Raw genomic sequence first — 25,375 nt, forward strand, 5'->3', positions numbered from 1 at the left:
AATGAGAACACTCTAAGTATGTGCATTCTCATGTGCGTGTGCATGTGCGTGCGCACGCATGCATGTTTGTTTGTTTCTTGTGGTGATTTAAGTGGGGGAAAATGTCCCCCATTGGATCTGGTATTTGAATACCTGGTCCCCAGTTGATGGCATTGTTTAGGCAGGTAGAGTAGGAACCTGGAAGGCAGTAATGCTGAGAGTAAAGCACACTACAGAGGCTCAGCTCAGGGATAAATTTCAAAGTGAATGGACTGATTTCTTTGGCAGAGCACATTTCAGGGCAGCACAACATTGACTCTGCGGTGTGATTGTTACTGGTAACACTTATGCACGTCTACAGTGAAAACTGAGTGAGGCAGAAAGAAATATATAATGTATGGTTTGGAACAGAAAAAGACCATTAGGAGGCTTAATGTTACAAACAGAGCCTATGTCAGGAGGAGGTAATCGCCATCAGGAAGAGACCAGATCCACACTAGAACAGAGCGAACAGTGCACTCGGGAGATGACCCACCCAGCTAAGCTTTCAGACTGGGAAAGCAAAAACAGCATCTGGAGGAATGGCTCAGTGGATAAAAGTATGGGTTGTTCTTCCTAAGAAACTGGGTTCAACTCCTATCACCTACGTGGTGACTCACAACCATCCACTTTTGGAGAACACAGTGCCCTCGTCTAGCTTTCCAGAGCACACAAATGTGCATCAGGCAAAACACCTACACTCATATTTTTTTTAAGTAGCAAACAAAAGCCATGGTGAGTATGATTCAAGGCGACAGGGTTTGTCCCCAGCACCTGACAGTGTCCTCCAGGAGGCCCTCTTCCTTCTGTAAGTTCCTGTGGTGGTTTGAATAGAGGTGGCCCCATAGATTCATGTGTTTGAACGCTTAGCCCATGGGGAGTGGCATTATTAGGAGGTGTGGCCTAGTTGGAGGAAGTGTGTCACTATGGCTTTGAGGTCTCCTATGCTCAAGCTCCACCCAGTGTGGCACACAGACCCCTTATGCTGCCGGTGGGTCAAGATGTAGAATTCTCCAGTCCTCCAGCACCGTGTCTGCCTGGGTGCAGCCCTGCTTCCCACCAAGAATGATAACGAACCAAACCTCTGAACTGTAAGCCAGCCCCAATTAAATGTTGTCCTTTATTAGAGTTGCTATGGTCACAGTGTCTAGTCACAGCAATGGAAACCCTAATTAAGACAGTTGCCTTGGTCATGGTGTCTTATCACAGCAACAGACAAGTGACTAAAGCCTCCAGGGTTCAGTCATGGGGACTCCTCCCTGGTGACCATATCTAAGTGCCATCACTTTCCTAGGCCCTACTTCTGTCACCACTGCATCACCATCCCACCTCTTTGTACGCCACAACGCGATTAAACTTCAGTATGTAAAACTGGGAAACACGTGTTATATTCTGCCACATGTGGCCAGCAGGTACTCTTTAGTCATTCAGCTGTGTTCCCCAGCTGTCTGGCAATCAGTTTTCTGTTTCCACTGCGCTTGAAGAACTTCCTTTCGACATCCCTTGCAGGTACTTGTATTAGCAGCATGTTCTACCGGCTTGTCTTTTTCCCTGAGAATGTCTGATTCCCCCTTCATTTCTGAAGGATATTTCACTTGACAGAATTCACAGTTAACAGTTTTCTTTATAAGCATGAAGAATCCTGTGCCCTTCCTTCTGGCTCCTGAAGCCCCAGAGAAGCAGCCAGATCTGGTTTAGACTGCCTCTCCCCTACCTGCCCCGAGTCATTTCTCGTTGACAGGCAAGGTTTTTCCTTTTCTCCTGTTGCCAAATGCTTAACTAAAGCCAGGTGTGATGGTTCATGTCCGTAATCCTAGCACTTGGGAAACTGAACACGACTGGCTCACATTCAAGGACAGTCCACAGTGTAAGACCTTGTTTCAAAAATATAGATCAGGTCAGGTGTACTGGTGCATGCCTTTAATCCCAGCACTCAGGAAGGAGAGAGGCAGGCAATCCTCTGAGGTCAAGGCCAATGTGAGCTAGCTAGTTCCGGGTCAGCCTGGCATACAGACATACAGAGTGAATCAGTTTCTCTCTCTCTCTCTCTCTCTCTCTCTCTCTCTCTCTCTCTCTCTCTCTCTCTCTCTGTGTGTGTGTGTGTGTGTGTGTGTGTGTGTGTGTGTGTGTGTTACATGCACACCAATGGCAGGATAGATAACAGAGAAATCAAAAGGTTAATTATGATGTACCTTGGAACGGGTCGCTGGCAGATTTACCACATCAAGGCTTACTCGGCCTCTTGTGTCCATCTTCTTTCTTTGACTTGAGGCATCTACAGCCATTACTTCTTTTAGCCCCACAACTCTGCCTTAGTGTTCTGGAGTGCTGATGAAATATGAATTATCCTGCAAACTTCGGAGACTCGGGAGTTTTATTTTTATTTGAGATAGGATGTATATTCAGCCCAGAACCTTCCATCCTTCTGCCTCGGCCTCCTCAGCGCTGCAGTTTCAGGCATACGCCACCAAACTTGGCTTAGGCTCAGACTTTGTACTATTTTCTTTGTTCTTCGGTTCCAAGAAAGTTCTAGCACTCTGTCATCTCCAGTCTACCAGTGTATCGTTCTAACAATGGACAGTGTTGTTCTGGTTGTTTTCTCAGATTCTATGATTCCAACTTGGTGCTTTGCAATTTCTTTTTCTTTGCTATTTTTTTTTCCGATTTTAAATGAGTTTGTAATCACTTTTTCTTCTAATTACTTCTGAAAGTGATTTTCATGGTTGTCGACAAGTCCTTGGCAGATGGCTCACTTTGGCATCCATTTCAGTGAGCAGCCTTTTTACATTCACATTGTGAATGTTCTTGGAATGATAAGAGGTTTTTTTTTTTTTCAAATGTACGCCGGACATTTGGGTTATTCTGTTTGGAGACTCCTGGTTCTATTTAAATCTTCTACGTTAGCAGACAGCTAGCTGCTACTGCCAGTGTGTGGATGTATGTCACATGTACAATCTGGCCTGCCTCTGTGGCCTCTTGTTCCAATGCTGGCTTTGTCTTTGGAATCTTCCTCTTACTCTCCTGGTCTGCTTGATCCTCTGGCATGGGTGGGGCTACTCAGTCCCTGCTGGTGTCATCTGTAGGTTTATGAAGGTGTGTTTCTGGGATCCATCCTGCTGATGATGTGGGTCTCCCTGCTGACAGGCAGCTTCACAACACTACCTGTGTGGTCCCCACTGGCAACCCCATGTGCAGGCAGGGTCAGGTGTCTACAAGTGCTGTGACACTGTCACTGGGAACAGACTGTGGACTGGGACTGGAGCATTGTTCAAGGTCTCTGTTGGGCATTACTCTAGGTCTCTCCTGCCACTGGCCAGAGAGAGGGGCTCCACTGGCCAGACAGAGGGGTTTTCCCAGAAGACTTACCTCTATCTGTTGGCCATTGTGTGTGGTAGGCCTCTCTGGGGCCCTGGTTCAGAAATCAAAGAAAAAGAAAACTCAGGGACATATCTCCAGTTCTGAGTTCTGGGCCAGTGTACTTTCAACTCTCAAGTCCTTTTCCTACTGGCTGTTACTTGTGGGGTATTTGGTTGTATTTAGATGGAAGGAACAGGAAAGGTGAACTCATTCCCGCTCACAGGACCTACAGCCATTGCTGCTGGCCTACCCCAGCCTGCACAACAGCCACAGGCATCCCTAAAAGAGTAGACTTAGCATTCAGAGCTCAGCTGAAAGCATCTTCTTTGGCTCCCTGCAGAGAGACAAAGGCCATCCTGGCTGTCCTGCACATTCCCCTGCTCCCTGCAGACACGTCTATATTTCTCCTTCTCCTAAGAATCCCTCTGGCCACAGACAAGCACCATAAACTTCAGCTTCCACACAGACCCTCACATACCAGGATGCTGGAGAATGAGATGAAGTTGGGAGGGCTGCCTCCCTGGGCTTGATGTCTGCCCACCTAACATTTACAAAGCCTTCTCACGGCTTGCACATCTACGCCAAATTCCCCTTAGGAGGATAGCAGCTAACCCCAATGTCTCAGTCTTGACATTTGCACAGATCCTGTCTCCAACCACAGTCACACTCTGATGTACTACGCTAGACTTTGATATGAATTTGGAGGAACGCCGTCCATGACCCCTCTAACACCAGGCCTTTGCTTGGCCAGTCACCTCTCTTCACAACTCTTTTGCTACCCTCAGCCGTTTTACATGGTTCCCTAAAGCTTCCACACCATATTCAAAACGCCTAAGGGTCACCTGTTCACACCAATTTCCCATAAAGCTAATGTCAACAACAAAAAGGGCCAAATTTGTCATAAAACCCAACCCCTAACATCACAGGCCTGTTCTCAGGTGTGATGTGTCTGGATCCTCAGGCCTAGAAGTTCCCACTCCCTATTCTGCTTACTGGGAAGGTCATGCAGCATTGAGTCAGGATCAGTGTCAGGCCTAGGAAGTGCCCAGTAGGGGCCCTGACAACTAGCAATACCATCTCTGTCCCCCTAAAATACTCCCAGCCATCCAGGATACTCCATGTCTAAACTAAGGTAGGACCCGTATGGTAGATCCACAACTGCCTTCTGAGTAACCCGGTAAGGATCACCCATATCTACACCATTAGAAAGAACCTCAGCTTAAGCAGCCCCTAGGGAAAGCAACCTGAAGGTGCAGGCATGCGGAAGCTTTTAGCCACTCTGGCCAAGTTCCAGACTCAGGGACAGGCTAGCCCCACCCACGGCCCCGCCCCCAGCCATTTGCCACGCCCCAAGGCCTGCGTCCCACCTATCAGCTCTTGTCTCAGGCCCTTCATTCCTCACGCTTCACCCTACTCAGACCCCCACCCCACCCTCGAGCTTTACGCCCCTTCCCCGAACCTGCACCCCACCTATTGAACCTCGTCTGCCAGCCGCGCGGCCCATGCCCCGCCCACCTACCCTCTACCCAACCCACCAACCTTTGCCCCGCCCCCTTCCCGTAGTCCCTTCTTCGCCCCTCCCACAAAAGCCAGGGCTCCACCTGCCACCCCCTGCAACGCTCCCAAAGTCCACGTCCCGCCTATCTGGCTCTTTCCCCTCCCATTACCCCTTATTCCCCTCTCTTTACACTAAGCCCCTACCCAAGAGGCCCGTGTCCCGCCTACCTCCCCCTCGTACCGCCCACTACCTCTTTCACCCCTGGCCTTTACGGAGCTTGCTGCCTTCTCCCTCGCCCCACCCTCGACTCCTGGACCCAGCCAATTACACTTTCTCTTCGCCCCCTCTCTCGGCCTCCTGCCCGTCACTCCGCCCTCTAAGCCCTTTGTCCGCCCACTTCCCCTGGCCCCGCCCCTTACCCCTTACTCCCTGCCCTTCCCCCAGCAGCACGCCTAAGAGGCGCACACGCTGCCTCGAGCAACCGAGTCAGCCGGAAGTCTTGCCGTAAAGCGTGCTACGGCCGTCGTACTAGCGCCGGTTCCCTTGGAGACAGGCAACGCGCGCAAGATGGCGGCGCCGGCGGAGGCGGAGGTGGCCGCGGGCTTCACCGAGGCGGCTGAAGCAGCGGAACTGACCCGCGCGCTAGGCCGCCTGCTACCGGGGCTGGAGACCGAAAGTAAGCTGGGGCGGCGGCGCGCTCTGGAGGCTCTGGAGCACGCACTGGAAGAGGCGGTGCGGCCCGGAGCGGATTCCGCTGCCTTCCAGGGCCCCTGGGCTCGTCTCCTGCTGCCGCGCCTGTTGCGACTTCTGACCGATCCGGCCGAGGGCTGCCGCGCGCTGGCTGCTCACCTGCTGGACTTAGGCCTGCGCCGCGCCGCGCGGCCCCGCGACGCTCTGCCGCGCCTCTTGCCCGCGCTCACCGCGCGCCTGGCCCGACCCGAACCCACGCGGCCGCCTCCTGAACCCTGCGAAGAGCTGCGTCTTGCCCTCGTGCAGCTGCTCCACTTGGCCGTGGACCTGGGCGGCGCCGCGCTCGCACCCCACCTGGACGACGCGGTGCGCGCGCTGCGGGGCGCTCTGCTCGATCCCTTCGCCGCGGTGCGCCGGGAAGGTTGCGAGTGCGCAGCCGCTCTGGCGCGCGCCACTCCGGGTAAGCGTCGGATCCCGTTCCCTGGGTACCTAGATTTCCTTATGCAAAGGTTATGGGACTCATGTGGAAAAGACAACTCAAGATTGTGGACTTAGTTTCTCTACTCCAGCGTCTTCTGTGTCTCTGACTCAGGTCATTAACTTCCTGGCTGAAAGGGAGACTGCTTCTCTCCATCTCCCTTTCGTTTATTCCTACCATTCTAACAGCTCTGCTTGATCAGAGCCTTCCCTTTTTTCCTTCTAGGCTAGAGTTTGGAAAAATAAGAGGCCCTGCTGATAGTTAAACTGAAAGTCTTCCTGGGAGGGAGCCAACCTTGTAATAGATGTACATGTCCCCCCGGATGCCTGGGCAGCTCCAGCACCACTGGAGAGGAAGAGTGGGAGTTGAGGCTAGCAAGGCTGGTTTGCTAGTCGAGAGCAAGGTTTGATGGTAGCCACAGAACAGGGCCCCGTGCAGCTGTCTCTCATAACCAGCAGCCTCCCTATCCCGCAGAACACTTCCACATGCAGTCGGAGTCCCTGATAGGACCCCTGATGCAGACCATCTCCCACCAGCACTGGAAGGTCCGGGTAGCCGTCATCGAAGCCACGGGCACCGTGATCCAGTTTGGCAATGGGAACTCGGTGGATGATGTTCTTTCCCACTTTGCTCAAAGACTCTTCGATGACGTCCCTCAGGTACTGGGATTGTTCTGCCTGACAGTCTTGGAACCATGTGCTTCTGTTAATAGAAGTGTCTTCGTGTGCTCACGTACTGAGAGAATTTCAGTGCGGGGCCTTGCAGAGAAGGACAGAGTGGAGGCCCAGTGCTGGGGTAATCCACGCTGGTGGGTTGGGAAGCCTCTGAGGAGGCTGGCAGACAGGAGCCCTCCAGATATAGGCAGAGCACTGGCTTTAAGAAGGCAGAATCTAGATCACAGGCGTGGCTTATGGTAATGTCAAGACTAGTGGTAGGCAGGCTCTGTCTCCAAGGGAGAAGGAAATGAAGGGGGAGCACATGATCCTGGTTAGGTGGGGAGGAGGGGTAACGGGGCAGCATGCTCCAGAAGAACTGAAAGCTGTCCTCATCACGGTCATTCTCGTATCGACCATCAGACTCTCCACACAGTAACTGCCAGGTGGCAGTGTCCCCTCCCTGTGATGACTGTGTTGGCCTGAGTGTATCAGGACCCTCCTGCCTCTGCTCCAGGTTGTGTCGTCACTTGTGCAGGTGCCAGCCTGCAGTGGATCCTACCCATGTCCTGCTGTAGGCTCCCAGCACAGCCTTTTAGCTTGTTTATTTGTATGCCTCTCTGTCACATCACAATCCACGTGCTTGTCATCCACCGTGCTCAGCAGCTTTGTAAAGGTTTTGTAGAGCATGAGTTGAGTTTACAGTCTCAGGGTTGGGATTGTAGCTCAGGCGTAGGGCACACTTGCTCAGCACGTACGAGGTGCTGAATTCCATCCCCTGCACCACACACACACAGCATTGTGAGTTAACAGCCATGGTGTTGTCAGAGTTGTTGCCAGTGCCCCAGTTATCATCGTCCCAAACAGAAACCCTAACCATTAAGCACCAGTTCCCCATATATACCTCTACCCAAACCCTGACCCTGGTGAGGGCTGATCTTTCTGTCCCACATTTGCTTGCTGTAGAATTCTCATGGAGTCCTGTCACATGTCATACAAGGTTGTTTCTATCATCACTACAACCCATGCAGCACCCAGATACCACGGTGACAAAGAAGACTGCAAACACAATATATTGCTAGGGGACGGTGAATCCGCAGAGGACAGAGCTAGTGTGTGGCATGAGCTTCTGGATCAGCAGTGCCCCTCTCATTTGTCAGGGGGTGCTGTGCCCACCCCTGTTTCAGGACTAACATCCCCACAGCAGGACTCTGAGCCACCCTTCCCAGGGACTCACGAGTGAAGCTTCTCTATTGTCTGGTGGCAGGTCCGGCAGGCAGTGACCTCGGTGGTGGGGGGATGGCTGCTGAATCTCCGTGACCGATACTCCTTCTTACACAAACTCATTCCACTGCTGCTCAGCAGCTTCAGCGACGAAATGCCTGAGATCCGGTACGTGTCCCCGGGCAGGAGGGTGGTGTGGTGCCCCCCAGCCGTCCGGGGTCGTGCTGATTTGAATCAGGAGCTTCTTCCCAGTGGCAGTTCTCTGCTCCAGAATTCCCCAGAGTCTGCCCATCCCCTTATTCTGTGTGTTATGTGGTCCTGTGTCATAGGAACTATCTCCAGTCATTAAGATCCTGTTGGGCCCATAGATGGACATCAGGCCTCTGCTGGCATTATCACTATGTGGTCAGAGCTGGTCAGAAGGTCACTCCTGCCAAGTGATACCTGTTGCCTAACCCTTCTCCCCCGCCCGGGAGATGTTTCTCTGAGGCTTCTGTGGTTAGGGCCTTCATGGAAGGGGTCTCCCGGCACCCAGACCTCACTGCCACTCCTGCGTTGCTGTGTTGCAGGCAGACAGCCACTAGCCTCTGGGAGAAGGTCGGGCTGCAGTGGCAGGAGGAGAACGAGGCAGATCTAAAAGACAAGCTGGACTTTGCTTCGCCACCTCCTCCCAACTATCCTGAGCATGGTGAGTGGTACTGCTGAGGGGCACAGCAGATGGGCCGTCCGTGATGGGCATTTGTTCTTGGCCCTGGAGAAGGCACTGGCATCTGAGGTGCTGCTGGGCCCAGTACTTGCTAGGTCCCTGTTTGGAGATCACAGAGAAGGGTGCCTCCTTCCCTGGATGGCACGCAGACCCAGGTGCAACCAGCCTCTGCCCTCTGTCTTTCAGGACTTGATCTTTTCCCACCTCTGGGCCCTTTTTTAAAGAAGGGGAGGACTTCCCAGAAGTGTCCAGATGTGTTGTCAGCTGTCCACAAGTTCCTTCTGAGCATGTGCAGGGACCTAGTTGGGGGCAGGCTTCATCCTCTCATTGAGAGCCCACTAAGCCTGCAGGTCAGGGATGAGTGGCATTTGTCTTCTCATGTCTGTGAGTGCCTGCTATCCTCACGTCATTGTAACTCAAGCCCATGTTTGTGCCTGTCTAGCAAGCTCAGCTGTGGGGAAGGTCTCTCCCTCAGCCCACCTGCTGTCTCATGGGCTTTGAGACCTCCTCTGTTTTCAGGCAAGCTTATCTCTCACAACCAACCAGGATTACATCCTGACAAGAACAGAAACGTAACCAGTGACGGGCACTGTCCCCTAGCCCAGAGGAGGGATCGGGATCTGGTGGGCTGTGGACACAGCCGTGATGCTGAGGCTGCTCCTGAGTTCTGTTGTGCTGAGATACTGAGTCCAGGCCTCTTGTTAGCGCCGCCCCAGTCACAGTCTCTGCTCCTGAGGGGCTTCCCTGTTGGGAAGCTGGCAGAAGGGAACCTCTCCAGTTCTGAGAAAGGTACCAGCAGCATTGTAAGCTGGGTTTGTTTCCAGTTTGATGGTTCAGGTTGAGAGTGCGGTTTTCCAGATGTAGAACTGGACTGGAAGCAGTTTGTGTTTATTTTTTTTGTGTGTGAGATGATCGGTTTCAAGCTCAGGGCCTCACATGTGTGATGCCACTGAGCTACATTCCCGTCCCTTGGTTTTTGTGCAGCAGCCGAGCAGCTCTGCCCTTGCTGTCCAAGGTCATGCCACACGGTTGACAGGCTGTCTGGTGGTGCCTGCAGGACAGACTGGCCTTGAAGTGCAAGGAAGTCCCTACCTCTACTGTAACAGATTTTGCTGTCAGGGGCAAGGAGAGTGTGGGAGGCAGTGACTGTCTTGCAAAGATACCACATTTGACTTGTGCTAAGTGAGGGGCTTGAATGTAGGGACTTGGGGGCCATGCTCTTACTCTGCACTGACCAGCTTCCCATGCTCAAATTCTGGACGTCTCCCTTTGGATGTGAGTTGGGGACAAAGGCTTGTCTCTGGCAGTAGTTACAGGGATCTCAGTGGTTCTGCACTGTAAGAGGGGCTTCTGCTCAGCGCTCACTCTCCATCTGAGCAGGGTGGTTTTAGAATTGAGTCACAGGCCAGCAGCACAGCACTGGGTCTCATGGGCTTTGTCACTTCCCGTTGAAGTTCCCAGTGTAGGGTTAGGATTGGAAGCTCAGGTTTTCACAATCATGCAGCAGTTTGTCCATCAGGCCTTACCACTTATACTCACACCCTCACCCTAGTCCTTCTTGCTGTTGCCCCTCCCACTCCTGGACCTGACCTCTGCCTACCATCCTGGGACCTGTGTTGTCCTTGTCCAAGGGGCTGTATACAAATACTCTTTACATCCCTAAAACTGCCTGTTAGAGCTATGGGTTTGTGAACTTTGTCAAAAAAACATGTCTGAAACTCGGAAGGGTTGGTTCCATCACTGGGTCATCCCTGGTGCCTTCCTGGCTGCAGCCACTCTGTTTTCTGGGTGTCAGGTCATGCTGTCTTGTGGCCAGACATCTCTGCTTGGGGCACTGCATCTTCTTGTCGAATCTTAGCCCCATCACTGCTCCTAGCAGTGACCCTCAGTGCTTCTTAGGTGGGCATGCACTTGATTTGCTTCCACCCCAAGAGGCACTGAAACAGTATATAGGGACAGAGGAGTTCAGATGAGTGGCTAAGATACATATGTCCTTTCTTCCTGACACTGAAGGGGCCTTCAACCTGCTAGTGTAAACTGCTGAGCCACACAACTCGGACAGTTCCCAGTGGCCACACCCACTGGGATCAATTTCATCAAATGCAGGCTTCCCCTTGCCTAGGACAGAAAGGCAGTAATGTCAGCACCTCTGCCCTCTACCACAGGGTTTATGCTCAACTTAAGATTTATTTTTATTTTGTGTGTGTGAGTGCTTAGCCTGCATGTGTGTATCTGTACCATGTGTGTGCTTGGTGCCTGTGAAGGCCACAGTTGTGAGCCACCCAATGTGAGTGCTGAGAACCCAAATCGGGTCCTCTGTGAGAGCAGCCAGTGCTCCCAACTGCTGAGCAGTCTTCCCAGCCCCTTACTTTTAGGTTTATTTTATATTTATTTTTTTAAGAATTATTTTATTCATGAGTACACCGTCGCTGTCTTCAGACACACCAGAAGAAGGCATCAGATCCCATTACAGATGGTTGTGAGCCACCATGTGGTTGATGGGAATTGAACTCAGGACCTCTAGAAGAGCAATCAGTGCCCCTAACCTCTGAGCCATCTCTCCAGCCCCCCACCTTGTTTTTATTTTTAGTTATGTGTTGGCAGCATGGATTTGTGTACATAGGTGCAGTGACCTTAGAATCCAGAAGAGGGCGTCATATCTAGACTGGAGCTACAGGCAGTTTTAAGCTCCTCAGCATGGGTGCTGGGAACCAAACTCCGGTCGTCTGCAGGAGCACAAGCTCTCTTAACCACTGAACCACCTCTCCAGCACCTAAATCTCCATTCGACCTATTTTTTTTTTAACCTTATTAGTGACTGTGGACAGTGTAGGGAGTGTACACCAACTTCATGGGGTTCTCTCCTTCTACCTTTATGAGGGCTCTGGGGATTGAACTCAGGTCATTGGGCTTGCCTGGCAAAAGCCTGTACCCAGCAAGCCACCCTGTGGACTCAGATCACTTTTATAATGAAGTGCTGAGTGGGGCGGCAAGAAAGGTTGCAGTTCATTGCCTCCAAATCAGCTTTTACTGAATAAAGTGTCCTCAAGTTCCTGCAAACCACCAGTGGCAGAGCTCTCTCTGGTGACAGCGTGTTCCAAGTTTTTTAGTGATGGTGGCATCGGCAGTTTTCCTTTGAAATATCTTTCTCCTGGAATTGTTTGCCGGTCATGCTGAAGCACTGGGCACAGGAGGACACAGGTCTTTTTTCTTTCTTTCTTTTTTAAAACAAAACAAAACAAACCGGTCTGGAAATGATTAGAGTTCCTTTGACTGTGTGTCATTGTGCCCATCCATCTGTCTGCCTGAATGTGTATCATTGTGTCCGTCCGTCTGTCTGCCTGTGTACATTCCATCAGGGTGTTGGGGTACAACTTGAATAGAAATGGAGGAGGAAAAGCAGCTGGCAAGCTGGCTGCCACTGTGGGAGCTTCTCTTCTCAAGGGCAGGTCATTCTGCCTTAGCAGCACACAGGACAGGCTTTGTGGACAAGAGTGAGATGCCAGGAGAGGAAGGGAACCAGATTCCCCTGCTCCCAGAACCCCAGCATCTCTGACCCTCTGAAACTGTGAACTCTGACCTCTGCGCCAGCTTCAGTCTTCCTTCCTGTCCTTTTCCAGTCCCCTTTGCTTTACTGGACCTGACATGACCTCATCTTTTCCATTGGTTTTGGCAGCTATGTGGATGGCTGCCTGTTGCCATGGTGTCTGGCTTTGCAGATGCCCGTAGTTGTTCTACAGAAGGGTCCATTGTGTCTCAAATCTCTAATATCTCTTGCGGACGTGGCCTGCTTAAGCTGCCTTTTCCTGCCTTTTTGTCTGCTATCATGTTGTAGTTATTCCCTCAAAGGTTTATGAACAGTGCTGAGCTCTCTGCGCTTCTGGACTTGGACTTGAGTAATTGAGACTGGGACCCTAAGGCCTTCTTCCCTGCTTACCTGTGCTAACAGACTTGTAGACTTGAAGACCACTGGCCTCGTCTGCCTGTAAACCAACTGGTAAACAAGCAAATGTGGATGGGAATTTAAGACTGTGAAACAAGCGTGGCTGGCAGAAAGCCAGCGGAAGGACATGGTAAAGCAACAGAGGTGTCTTAGGATGGCAGGTGTGTTGTTTGTTACCACACACCCCAAGGTGGACACTACACAGCAATGAAGCTGTCTCCCCAGAAAGAGTCTCTATTCGAGCTCCAGAGAAAAGCAGCCCACATGTGCCCATTTGGGAGAAACTAGGTATACAGGTGAGGTGGCAAGATAGGACATTCCTCAACCAAAGAGGGGGAGAGCACAGACATGGCTCACAGCCTGAATGAATCCTGCTGAGTGAAAGAAACCTGTTTACAAAGTAGCGCCCCCACCTCCCGAAGGAAACATGGGCACACAGGAAACAGTGTCATAAAGTAACACCATCAGCCCAGGACAGAGCTGAATCCTGACATTTGGCAATGTTGATGAGGGGGACGTCACATTCAAACGGTGTATTAGTCGGGATTCTCCAGAGTCACAGAACTTATGGAATATCTCTATGTATTAAGAGAATTTATTGTGATGACTTACAGTCTGCAGTCCAACTAACCCAACAATGGGCAGCTGTGGATGGGAAGTCCAAGAATCTAGTAGTTGCTCAGTCCCACAAGGCTAGGTGTTTCAGCTGATCTTCTGTAGAAGAAGATTCCAGCAGATGTGCTGGCAAGTAAGTGCAAGCAGGGGAAGAAGAGTTTGTCTTTCTTCTTCCAACTCCTGAGGTAGGCTGCTAGCAGAAGGGATGGCCAGGATTAAAGGTGTGTCCCCCACACCTGGATTTGGAACTTGCTCTGTTCCTGGCTGATCTTTAACTCAGTCTCCTGGGATTAAAGATGTATACTGCCTTGCTTGGGCCTCAGCTTTTCATGACCACTATGCCTCAAAATCTAGATTAAAAGTGTGTGTCATCCCATGTCAAGTTCTGGGTCAGAAGCCTTTGTCTTCCAGCCTCAAGATCTGGACCACAAGTGTGGCCTCAATTTTTGGATTGTAGTTCATTCCAGATGTAGTTAAGTTGACAACTAGGAATAGCTATCACAAGGTGTTTTACCACCACAAACGTCTATAAGGATGTGTAGGAAGGGTTAATTATTACTTGCAGATAGGTACGGTCTGAGAATTAGCTTTGGGTTTTTCACATTTTGGGGGGGTGGGGCTGGCAAGATACTTGAGTAGGAAAAGGTGCCTGCTGGCTGTTTCATTCCTGGAGCCCACATGGTGGGGAGGACTGACTCCCACAAGCTGCCCTCTGACCTTCATGTGTGTGCTGTGGCATGCACTCCCACAATAAACAGTTTAAAAGAAATGATTTACCAGTCATGTGTGAGAGTGTACAGGCACACAAAAGGCATGGCACACATGATGGTCAGAGGCGGCCTCGAGGAGTTGACCCTAGCCTTCCACCTTGTTTTGGAGGCAGGATCTGCCGTTCCCTTGGCTGAGTTAATTACTCCCGTTAGTTGGCCCAAGAGCTTCTGAAGGAGACCCCTGTCTCTGCTTCTCATCTCTCACAGGAGTGCTTGGATCACAGAAGATGCCACCGTATACATACGGCCCTGTTCTGTTTTCCAACATGGTTGTGGGCGTGGAACTCAGATCATCAGACTTCTCCATGGAGCCATCTCTGAGTTGGCTTTTGTTTGTTTACAGTGCGGGGGATTGAACCTAAGGCCTCGGAGCCCTGCCTCCTTTTTACTTGTACTTTTGGTTTTCTTTATGAGGTGTAACCCAGGCTGGCTTCAAACAGCCTGTAGTGTAGCTGAGAATGGCCTTTGACTTTCGTTCCCTCTGCTTCCATGTCCAAAATGTTTACAGGCGCTGTGCCCTCGCTGTGTGACACTGGAAGTGGAGCCAGGGCTTCATGCATGCTAAGCAAGCAATGCCAACCGAGGCATATTTAGACAGGGTCTAAGGTGCCTGGACTACCTTGACCTTGTGGGCCTTCTGATTCCGGCTCTGAAGTAGCTAGGTGATAAGCCTGGGAAACCACTGGCAAAAACCAAGCATTTTCAGGTGGTACCAAGTGTGTACCCTGCTTGTGGGAGAGTAGGTTAGTTTGTCCTGGTTCCAAGTAATGGCTCAGCTTGCGTTTGAGGACATTAACATGCATACCTTTTGACTCAGTTCAGTTTTTTAGCATTTATCTAAGTTTGTGTCAGATTTGCGATAATTATGTTTACAGATATTTATTATAGTGATTATAAGAAAGTAAAGTGGCCAGGCATGGTGGAGTTTGCCAGCCTAGTATTGGAAAAGCTGAAGACAGGAGGATTACTGTGAGCTTGAGGCCAGCCAGGGCAACATATTTAGACCCTGTCTCAAAAATCATACTTAACCATCCCAATAAAAGTAAATGGATACAGCTGGGCCAGTGATTCCCAATACTGGAGCTACATGGTGCCAAACCATTCTGTGGGTTCCAGTGCCCTGGATCCAGGGAGAGCTCTGCACAGTGGAGGCATGCATCACCATGTTGTCCTGTAGAACAGCCTCTGACCACATGCCCACTGGACGCTGAGATTGGCACAGCACGGGTGCTGAGCTGTTTAGTGTCTGTAAACTACATGCTGGCAACTGCACACACCAAGAGCCAGTGCTGGCTGAGCTGTCCCGTCCTCCTCTGTGACATGAAAGCAGGCTAGCCAGGTTTGGTGACAAATGCCTGAAGGCTGAGGCAGGAGAATTATAAGTGTAGTCCTAGGCTATAAAGGGCATTCAGAGGGAAACTTATTGAAACCCTGCCTCACAAAGAGACTGAGGTGTGTAGCTGAGAGGCACAACATTCATCTACAATCCACCAGTAAGGGGCTGGTCAGCAGGAAAACTTGACTAGAATCCATCAGTGACGAGCTGCGGTTCAGTAATAGACTATCTGCCTGCATCCTGCATGCGGGGCTGGGGGTATAGCTCAGTGGTAGAGCGCTTGCCTAGCAAACGTGAGGTTGAAGGTTCAGTCCCTGGCAATATACACATGCCACACACACACACAAACACACAGTGTTCACAGTGTTAAGAAGGTAAAAAAAAACCAAAGTAATTACTACTTGAACATACAGAAAACTCTCAGTACTCAATAAGAAAAACAATTCAAAACTTTTAAACAGACAGTATTTGGAAACACGTCACTCAGGATGGCAACACAAACAGCACAGAGCCTATAAGCATGCCTGGTGTTGTTGGCATCGGGGAAATGGAAAGTGGACCTCTGGAGGATGCTGCAGATCCTTCCAGGCTAACTTGAAGGCTGCCTGTGGCATGGCAGGGAAGTCGAGTGTCGCCGCCACTGTGGGGGCTAGGCAGGTGCTTTCTTCTAAGGCAAGCACATACCTACGGCAGGAGGTAGCCAAGATAGATCCAAACACCAGGAAAGGGAAATGCCTGACCTCACGAGTAACTGTGTACTGGGTCATCCTCGCCAGCATCTACTATCACCTGAATTTTTGATCTTAGCCATTCTGACTGGTGTGAGGTGGTATCTCAGTGTTGTTTTGATTTGCATTTCCCTGATGACTTAAGGATGTTGAGCATTTCTTAAGGTGCTTCTCGGCCATTTGTGTTTTTAGCACAGCACCTTTCAAACAGCCCTAAGTCAGGACTGAGCTCACAGGAGATGAATGGGGAAACTGTAGCCGGGCAGTGGTGGCACACGCCTTTAATCCCAGCACTTAGGAGGCAGAGGCAGGCGGATTTCTGAGTTCGAGGCCACCCTGGTCTTCAGAGTGAGTTCCAGGACAGCCAGGACTACACAGAGAAGCCCTGTCTCGGAGAAAAAAAAAAGAATGGGGAAACTGTTGTGTTCACAGCACAGACGACTCTGAAAGAGTCGGCTCTACACATCCACTGAGGGAAGATGACAGAGATTACATTAGTGCAGAATGCAGGGCCATTAGATGGGGGCGGGGGGAGCCCCAGAGCTGAGGTTATTTCAGCACTGAGGTTATTTCAGTGGGACCATTGGCAGATGTGTCCCACTGTGGTTTCTTGTAATCATACTTCTGTATAGCCTTACTGTTTTGTTTTTGTTTGTTTGTTTTTTTGGGGGGGTTGTGTTTTTTGTTTATTTTGTTTTGTTTTTGAGACAGGGTTTTTCCGTGTAGCCCTGGCTGCCCTGGAACTCACTCTGTAGACCAGGTGGCCTCGAATCAGAGATACCTGCCTCTGATTCTGGTATGCTGAGATTAAAGGTGTGAGTCACCACCGCCTGATGAGAGATACTTTATAACTGTGATCTTCACTCTTCCTCTTTTGGGGGTGGGTTTTGGGTATTTTATTTTAGTTGGTTTACTGGTGTTTCTTTCTGTTTTGTTTGAAACGGGGGTCTCACTCTGCAGCCCAGGATTACCTGGAACTGTGTAACTCAAGCTGGTCTGAACTTGCAGCAGTCTTCCTCCTGCCTCAGTGCAGTTGCAAGTTGCCAAGCCTAGCTCTCCTTTCAGAGTGTCAGTCAGTCAGACTAACCACTTTGCGCAGACCCTGAAGCTGTGTTTGTGGGTTCCTGTCTTCTCCCCTCTAGAGAGCCGTCCTGGCCTGGGCTGCCGAGAGCTGGTCTTCAGGAATCTCTCCAAGGTGCTTCCTGCCATCTGTCACGATATCACTGACTGGGTGGTGGGGACTCGGGTGAAGGCAGCACAGCTGCTGCCGGTGCTGCTGCTGCATGCAGAGGACCACATCACACAGCACCTGGAGATCATCCTCAGAACCCTGCATCAGGCCTGCAACGATGAGGAGAAGGCTGTGGTCAGCAGTGTGAGTGTCCTGCCATTCAAGTGGCAAAGCTCTCAGCCCTGTAGACACCAGTTCTGTAGCCACCCTCCTCCTGCCCTTCTCACCTCCCATATTCAGCCACTGGCCTGGCCCTGGTGGTGCCTCCAGGCACTTTGTCTCACCTTTGAGTTCACAGGGCACGTACAACAGTGCTCTGCTTTCAGTGGCCAGGCTGTCAGCAGTTGGTCTAAGAGACTGGCGTTTCCACACAAACCTCGGGGAGAAGTGGGGGAGTCTGTTCGTGTGTTTCCATAAGTGTGACCTTGTGTGTGCACTTGCTTGTATGAGTACGTGTGCAATTGTGTGCATGCTTATGGAAGCCCAAATTTAACGCTGGATATCGGTTGCTGTCCACTGATTGCAGGGTCTCTCACTGAACCAGGAGCTCTCATTCAGCTAGTCTTACCTAGCCAGCTTGCTCCACGGTCTCCTGTGTCTGTCTCCTGGGTACTGGGATGACAGGAGGCTTCTCTCCTTTTTCATGGGGTCTGAACTCTGATCATCAGGCTTGTGCAGCAAGCACATTGTTCCCTGAGCTACCTCCCCGGGCCTTATCATGAAACTTGTGAACATGTGTTTTGTTGACAGAATGAAGGATTTTATATCTCTCAATATGGTTTATAAAGGAGCGGGAGGGACTGGTGAGAAGTGCTATGTGCAGGCTGCTGTGTCCGTGTGCTCTGTGCCTTCCCTGTGTGCTGCCCCTGTCTGCTTCATGGTGCAGAGCTGGCTCTCCAGCCACTCCAGCCCCATCCTGGCAGCCCTCGCTGCTGCCCAGCTCTGTGTTATGTCATCCGTGAGTATTCTGTTAATGGAAACAGCAGCAAGGGGCCTGTGGGGCTGGCGGTGCAGTGCCCTGCATTTGGCATCATGGTTTTGCATCTCAGCCTTGTCTTTGCCATTGTTGAATTCCCCAGGGTGTGGAGGCATTGGTTGTATGAATGAGACACCTGGGCTGCTGGTGTAAAATGAGGCAGGAGAGCTGGACACACGGCTTCAGAATCCTGGGTCCTATTTGCCTTGGTCTCCCCCATGAGAGAAAGGAGTGTGTATGCTTCCCCGCAGGTCCTGTAAATCATGCCCTCTGACAGGTAGAAAGCCCTGTGGGTACGTAAGCCCAGTCACCAGTGGGAGCCCTGGCTGTGGCCCTGTTTCCAGAACTCTGCGTCTTTCCCTCTTTCTTGCAGTGTGTGAGAGCCGCAGAACTCATTGGCGCCTTCGTCAACCCAGAAGTATTTCTGAAACTGATCCTAGCCATGCTGAAGAAAACACCCTCTGCCTCTGGCCTCTTGATCCTCGCTTCTGTCATCCGTGGTTGCCCCCGGAATGCCCTGCAGCCACACCTCAAGGTCATAGCCACAGAGCTGGCCCAGGAGCACCTCTGCCAGGGGTCTGAGAATGTAAGTGGGTGTCTGGAAGGGTGGGCATCAGGGTATCCTGGTGCTGGCCGTCTCTGAGTGTAACTGCTGCTGCTGGCTAGCACAGGCAGCAGCACACCCGGATGCCCGTGTCAGCAGCCCTTACTCAGTCCTGTGGCCACCTACAACAGGTAGCCATTTAAATTAAGATGTCCTCTTGTTAGTGTCAGTGGCTTGGGCCGCTTGGGATACATCCATCTCCCAGGAGAGTCCAGCTGGCCTTGCTGCTGTGGATAGTCATAGGTCAGGGACATGGGTCTAAGGGTGTCCTGGGTCCTACCCTGGAGATGAACTACACACCACATCATTGGTGTGAACAGCACATCCTCAGATGTCCATGTCACCCAGCACTTGAATTCTTTGAAGTAGCCACTTGTAACCTGACAGACAGGTTTGCTTTAAACTGAACCAGAGCAGCCTAGCCTGGACTTTACCACTGGAATATGTTCTGCTTGTTTCTACTGAGGGCAAAATGAAGGTTGCTGTGTTAGAGTGCGTTAGGCATACCTTCTCCTCCAGTACCCTGATCCTCCTATTGGGAGACTCGGTTCTGCTCACTGGCCAGCATACCTCTTTAGGCTTCAGTGCACCCAGAGATGTCTCAGCTCTGGAAAGCTGGACTGGAGGGATAAGCACTGACTGACAGATGCCAGCACTGGTGCTCTGTGCAGCCATTTCTGTTTCATAGTGAGACCTGTAGGTGTGGTGTCAGACACCTGGTGCCTTAGTTACTTTGTTAGTGCTGGAACACCATGACCAAGGCAATTTACAATAGACAGTAGTGGGGGACTTTAGATTTCAGAGGGTCCATGGACATCATGACAGGAAGCATGGCCACAGGCAGGCATGGCACCCCCAGTGACCCACCTCCTCCAACAAGGCCACACCTCCTAACCCGTTCCCAGCAGCTCCACCAACTGGGCTCCAGGTGTTGAATGAAGTCTATGGGCCTATGGGGGCATTTCTCATTCAGCCCATACACTTGTAATTCCAGCATTTGGGAGGTTGGAGGATCACAGGTTCAAGAACAACTTGGGCTACATAGTGAGGCTCTACCTTAATGGAAAAAAAAAAAAAGAGGAGGAAACTAAGACGTTTTATTTTTAAATAATAAAAGACTAAGGGAACTCCTTGGGAATAGGGCTGGAGTCTTGGGAAGGAGTGAGGAAGGACTGTGCTCATGCACTTAGCACTAGGTGACCATGTTTCCCAAAACTCAGCTAGATAAACTGCCAATCTGTCAGCTGCGTGTTTCCCTGGAAACAGAACATTCCCCCTCTGGAAGGTGTGGCTTCAAGTCTTGAGGAGGTATTTCTACATCTTTTACAAACTTGACAGCAAGGGAATTGTGGCCACTTGATTTCTTAGTGTCGCTTCCAGAGAATGTAGATTTCCTGGCCTGCCAGGCTTGTTTGTGCTGGCTCTTAGCTAACAGGATAGTTTCTATCCAGCCTTGTAGCAAAGGGGGTTGATTTCTTTTTTAAGATGTATTTTGCTTTGTACATGTCTATGTACACATGAGTGCAGGTGCCATGGAGTCCAGAAGAGGGCTAGGAATCCCCTAGAGTTACCGGTGTTACCGGTGAGTGTGAGCCACTGAACAAGGATGCAGGAACTAAACTTGGATCCTCTCCAAGGGTAGATTGTTAGCATTGACCATTGCTCAGCCGAGAGGAGACTGACAAAGCGTGAGAGCACAGGACTCAAGAACACCTTCTCCTTCCAGTGTGTTAGCGTGTTCTCCTCCTCAGTCCAGGAACTCTAGGCATCAGAGAAACCTGGGATAGACACATTACTTTCTTCTTGCCAGATCTGAATTATTAGCAAGAAAGGACAGAGGTATTTCGGTGGGCTCAAGGCCCTTGGACTTAGAAGTTGACAGCTCCACAGTGCCTCCCTCCCCACTTCATGTTAAGTTGTTTGGGATGTTGGATATCTTGTGGTCACAAAACATGATAAGAACCTCTTTAAAAACAAACTGGGGGCTGGTAAGATTTCTCAGCAGGTAAACTAACTTGTTTGAGGGCTGGTGTGTAAGTATGTGAGCTTTTATTTATGGCCTAGTTATGACTTGTCTGTCACTGCCATTCCTGTTTATTCTGTGCTCTGTGGAACAGACAAGGCAGAGGAATAACAAAGAACATGAATGCAGAAAGAGCCTGTGGGATTTCTGCCTTCCTGCAGCTTGCTGCGAGTACTTCACAGGGTCCTACTGGCCACCCAGCCATGGGTCCATAGGAAATGTGCCTGAAGCCAGGGGGAGCCAGGGATGTGCAGCTTCACCCTCTGCATCTACATCTGTTAGAAAGCTTGTGCTTTTTCTGAGGTGCAAACCATTTTAAAGTGGATCCAAGACATTCGGTCATTTCAGCATGGGAGTGTCACAGAGTTGTTCAGTGTGAGGTTTAGGAGGTTGGTTGGTTGAGGTTTTTGTTGGTTTTGTTTTATTTTGTTTTGTTTTGTGAGACAGTCTTGTGTAGCCTATGTAGAACCTTAACTAGGTAGCTGAGTTTGGCCTTGAATTCTTGATTCCCCTGCCTCCACCTTCCTGATCCTTAGATAACAGGCCTAAAAATGAAAAAAGGGAAAGGAAAAGAGGACAGGACCTCTCCTAAGGGGCTGAGGTTTTGTTGTAGTTAAAGGGAGAGCAGAGGCAGAGAGAGCTGGGGCAGCCCATGAACATTTCCTGGCAGACTGAAGTAGGCCTTGTGAGAAAGGGGGGAAGAGAGCAAGCCAGGAGACCTAGAGGCTAAGCAAGAGGCCAGCGTATTCAAAATGGCTGGGTTATACAGCAATCAGGGAAGCTGGGGAAGGAAACAGCCCAGTCCCTAGGCTAGAAAGTGGTGTAGGAACAGGTGTGCCAGCCAGAGTATCCGGAACAGGAGACTGCACTCACTCGCACCCCTGGGTTCTCACCCAGGAAGGCAGAAGTTCCACAGGCTGCTTTTCTGCATGTGTGTCCTTTCTCATTCTTATCCCGTGTCTGTTTCACAGGTTCCACAGAGCACAGAATAAATACGAATGGCAGTTTTAAGTTTTAAGATAGGAGTGAACATTCACAGTGTGTATTCTTTGTTTTGTTTTTTGTTGTTGTTGTTGTGGTTTTGAGACAGGGTTTCCCTGTACAACTCTGGCTGTCCTGGAACTCACTTGTAGATCAGGCTGGCCTCTACTTCCCAAGCACTGGGTTTAAGGCTACCCCACAACGTCCCCTGGCCCACAATATGTATTCTTAATTCCTCCGTAGCTTCCCTGCTGGCCCACTGTGCCCTTCTCAGTGGTTGTGCTCAGGTCAGGGCCTGCAGCCTTCAGATTGCTGCATGCATGGGTACCACACTGACAGTGGGCTGTGGAGGGAGAGTGCTGACTCCCACTGTTGTCTTCCAGAGTCTCTACCTGGAGCATCTTCTGCTGTGTGTGCAGGCTCTGCTGTCTGTGTGTCGGGAAGACTGTCGTGCTGCCAGCCTGCAGCTCTTGGAGGTGCTAGTGACAATAATGGCAGTCTCAGATGCCGTGGGTCTTGAGAAGAAGGTAAGGGCACAGCACCCTGCAGCTACAATCTCTTTCCACAGGAGATGTGGTTGTCTTCTGTCAGTCTCCAGCATGGTTGCGTTTCAGACCTAAGGCGGGCTTGAGTAGCAAAAGTGAAATGAATTCGGAATATTTAAAAGGCGTCTCTCACAAGGTGGCCTCCAGGGAGTGAAGGCTGTGTAATAGTGGGACGCTGGACAGACCTGCGCTGCCCTTCCCGCTAATCTCTTGGTGCTTCAAAATGTTCCTGTTCAGCCAAAAGCTGTGGCTAGAGAAGGCTGGAGGCTGGCCTGGGGCACAGTCCTGCGGTTGTTTCTGTCCTCTTGACTCTGCATTTAAGCTTTATATTCTTTTGGTTTTTTTTTTTTTTTTTTTTTTTTTTTTTTTTTGGTTTGGGTTTTTTTTTCTTTTAAGATGGCCTTATGTAGCCCAGGCTACCCTTGAACTTCTTTTGTTTGTTTGTTTGTTTTGTTTTGTTTTGTTTTTTCGAGACAGGGTTTCTCTGAATAGCCCTGGCTGTCCTAGAACTCATTCTGTAGACCAGGCTGGCCTCGAACTCAGAGGATTAAAGATGCGCCACCACTGCCAGGCACCCCTGAACTTCTGAAGGCAAACTTCTGTCTCACAAAATAAGGTGGAGAGTGACTGAAGTAGACACTGAGTGTCAACCTCTGTTCTCCATGTGCACTCAACACACACATCTCTTTAACATATAATCCCTGTGAGCCAGTAACCATCTGGGGCCAGGTGCTACTGCTTCAGGGTGAGCCCAGAGCAAGGCGTTCAGCCACCCTCCTGGGCCGGCCTGCAGGAGGATTAGCTAGCCTGTGGAGTCCTGCCTGAGGGGCCTTTTCCTCTCTTGTTGGATACTTTCTCATTCAGATTCTTCTCTGAAGAAATCTTTGCAGAGGGTATGTGTCATACGTCATCAAAGACAGCTTGTCACTGACAGGACTATGAGTTCCAGCAAGGCTGTGCCTGCAGGCCACAGGAAGGAAGCCAAACCCACTGCCCTGGGGAATGTCAGGGGCTGCCTAGTGGATTCAATCCTTCTGCCACCACTAACCTTTGTGCTGGGTTCCAGAGAAGCCAGCAAGTAATTTTTACCTTGAGATCTGGTCTGGGTAGGAGAGCTAAGCGGGCAAAGTGCAGGCAGCCTTCAGTGACCGTTGTTTTACAGTTTGGGAGATTTGGGTGGTGGCTTTGTTGTGTTTGTGTGAGAGTGGAGTTTTGTTCGTAGCTGGGGGTGGGGCCACAGGCTCTCATTTGCACGCACTACACTGTGCCTGTTCCCAGCCCTCTTCCCTCAGTTGTCTCAGGGCTTTTACTTTGTTTGGGGTTTTGGGTTTTTTTTAATTGTATACGTATGTGTTTGTTTTTGGGCATGACCACATGTGTCCTGAGAGACCAGAAACATCAGATCCCCAAGAACTGTAGTAACAGATGGCCGTGAGCCCCCGACATGGGACATCTACAAGAGAGCTAGCTATACATGGTCTTAGCCACTGGGCCATCTCTCCAGACATGGGTTTTTGTGTTTGTTTTGTTTGTTTTAGTTTTTTGTTTGTTTGGTTGGTTTTTTGACACACGGTTTCTCCCTGCCTGTCCTGGAACTAACTCTCTTTGTAGACCAGTCCTGAACTCAAACTCATAGAGATCTGCCTGCCTCTGCCTCCTGAGTGCTGGGATTAAAGTCGTGCACCACCACGCCCAGCTGGACTTTTTATTAAACAAGGTCTTTCTGTGTAGTGCAGGCTGACTTTGAACTCTTAATCTTCCTGCCAGAGTTATCTATAATAGTAACAGTTTTTTTTTTTTTTTATGTGCACAATGTGCATGCAAGCATGTGTGCATGCACGTGAGTGTGTGTGTGTGTGTACGATGCCAATGCCATTCTTCTAGCATTATCTAGAGTTTTTCTTTGCCTTCCATTTTACTTTTGAAAGATTTTTCGATTTGTGTGTGTGTACATGAGTGCAGTGCCTAGATGGACAAGAGCTTCAGATTCCATGGAGTTAAGAGTTGTCAAACGGAAGCTGGAGAGATGGCTCTGCTCTTCAGAGGTCCTAAGTTCAATTCCCAGCAACCACCTGGTGGCTCACAACCATCTGTAATGGGATCTGATGCCCTCTTCTGGTGTGTCTGAAGACAGCTACAGTGTACTTACATATATAAAATAAATCTTTTTTAAAACTTTTTTTTAAAGTTGTGGATATGACCTGTTCATCGTGAATGCTGGGAACTAAGTTTGAGTCCTGCTCTTAATTGCTGAGCCATCTCTCCAGCCCTACCTATCTGCCTCTCTGACAGTCTTTTACTGGCTCACTAAAGAGGCCAGGCCAGCCAGCAAGCCCTAAGGACCAGCACACCCACTCCATCTCTGCCTCTTCATTGCTGAGATTACAGGCATATACCACCATGCCTGGCTTCTCATGGATTCTTAAGGCCAAATTCAGGGCTTCATGCTTACAAATGACTGAGCAAGCCTTCTGCTCTGCCCCCAGCCCCATCTTTAAAACTACTTTGCCCCTTGTTCACATGTGGTCAAGTCCCTGTTAGCTTAGCCTCTGAGCAGCTTTCAGGAGACACATGCATGTATAAACATGCTTGCTCATGGGTTCGTAGACACACACAAATGAGCTGTGCTTCTTGGGTGGCTGACTGGATGGTTTGTGTCTGTTATTACCTGCTGTAGACACAGCACTGACAGAGGCAGAAAGTGTTGTGGGGAGGGCATCAGCCCTGATGTAGCCCCACTGCGGGCCCCTACCTCCTGGTCAGATGTTTCTGTTTAGCTGATGTTTTCTGTAGAGTCCAGTGTTCTTTTCATTTACATTTACTAATGTTCTTTTCTTAGACCTCACATGACAAGAGAATTCCCAGGAATGGTAAGCTTTAAAAAGTAGATTCCAAGCTGGGTGTATGAAAAATGGGGCTGGAGAGCACAAACTGCTCTTCCAGAGGTCCTGAGTTCAATTCCCAGCAGCCACCTGGTGGCTCACAACCATCTGTAATGAG

At 50.3% G+C, this 25,375-nt stretch overlaps 2 protein-coding genes across 2 annotated transcripts in view; one reads left to right on the forward strand and one right to left on the reverse strand.

Annotated features, from left to right (window-relative positions):
• Positions 1–5,817, reverse strand: part of Prkar1b (protein kinase cAMP-dependent type I regulatory subunit beta) — a 140,215-nt gene extending 134,398 nt beyond the window's left edge. Inside the window, exon 1 of the mRNA XM_076923439.1 lies at positions 5,723–5,817. The gene's annotated coding sequence lies outside the window, so the exon portion shown is untranslated. The remainder of the gene's footprint in view (positions 1–5,722) is intronic.
• Dnaaf5 (dynein axonemal assembly factor 5) overlaps positions 5,400–25,375 on the forward strand; it is a 38,950-nt gene continuing 18,974 nt past the window's right edge. The window contains exons 1-7 of the mRNA XM_076923433.1: positions 5,400–6,023; positions 6,516–6,700; positions 7,962–8,086; positions 8,488–8,606; positions 17,158–17,390; positions 18,596–18,808; positions 22,214–22,357. Coding sequence (XP_076779548.1) covers positions 5,441–6,023; positions 6,516–6,700; positions 7,962–8,086; positions 8,488–8,606; positions 17,158–17,390; positions 18,596–18,808; positions 22,214–22,357 — 1,602 coding nt within the window. The 5' untranslated portion in view covers positions 5,400–5,440. The remainder of the gene's footprint in view (positions 6,024–6,515; positions 6,701–7,961; positions 8,087–8,487; positions 8,607–17,157; positions 17,391–18,595; positions 18,809–22,213; positions 22,358–25,375) is intronic.

Source organism: Arvicanthis niloticus, chromosome 24 (assembly GCF_011762505.2).
Source record: "Arvicanthis niloticus isolate mArvNil1 chromosome 24, mArvNil1.pat.X, whole genome shotgun sequence".
NCBI classification, from domain to species: domain Eukaryota; kingdom Metazoa; phylum Chordata; class Mammalia; order Rodentia; family Muridae; genus Arvicanthis; species Arvicanthis niloticus.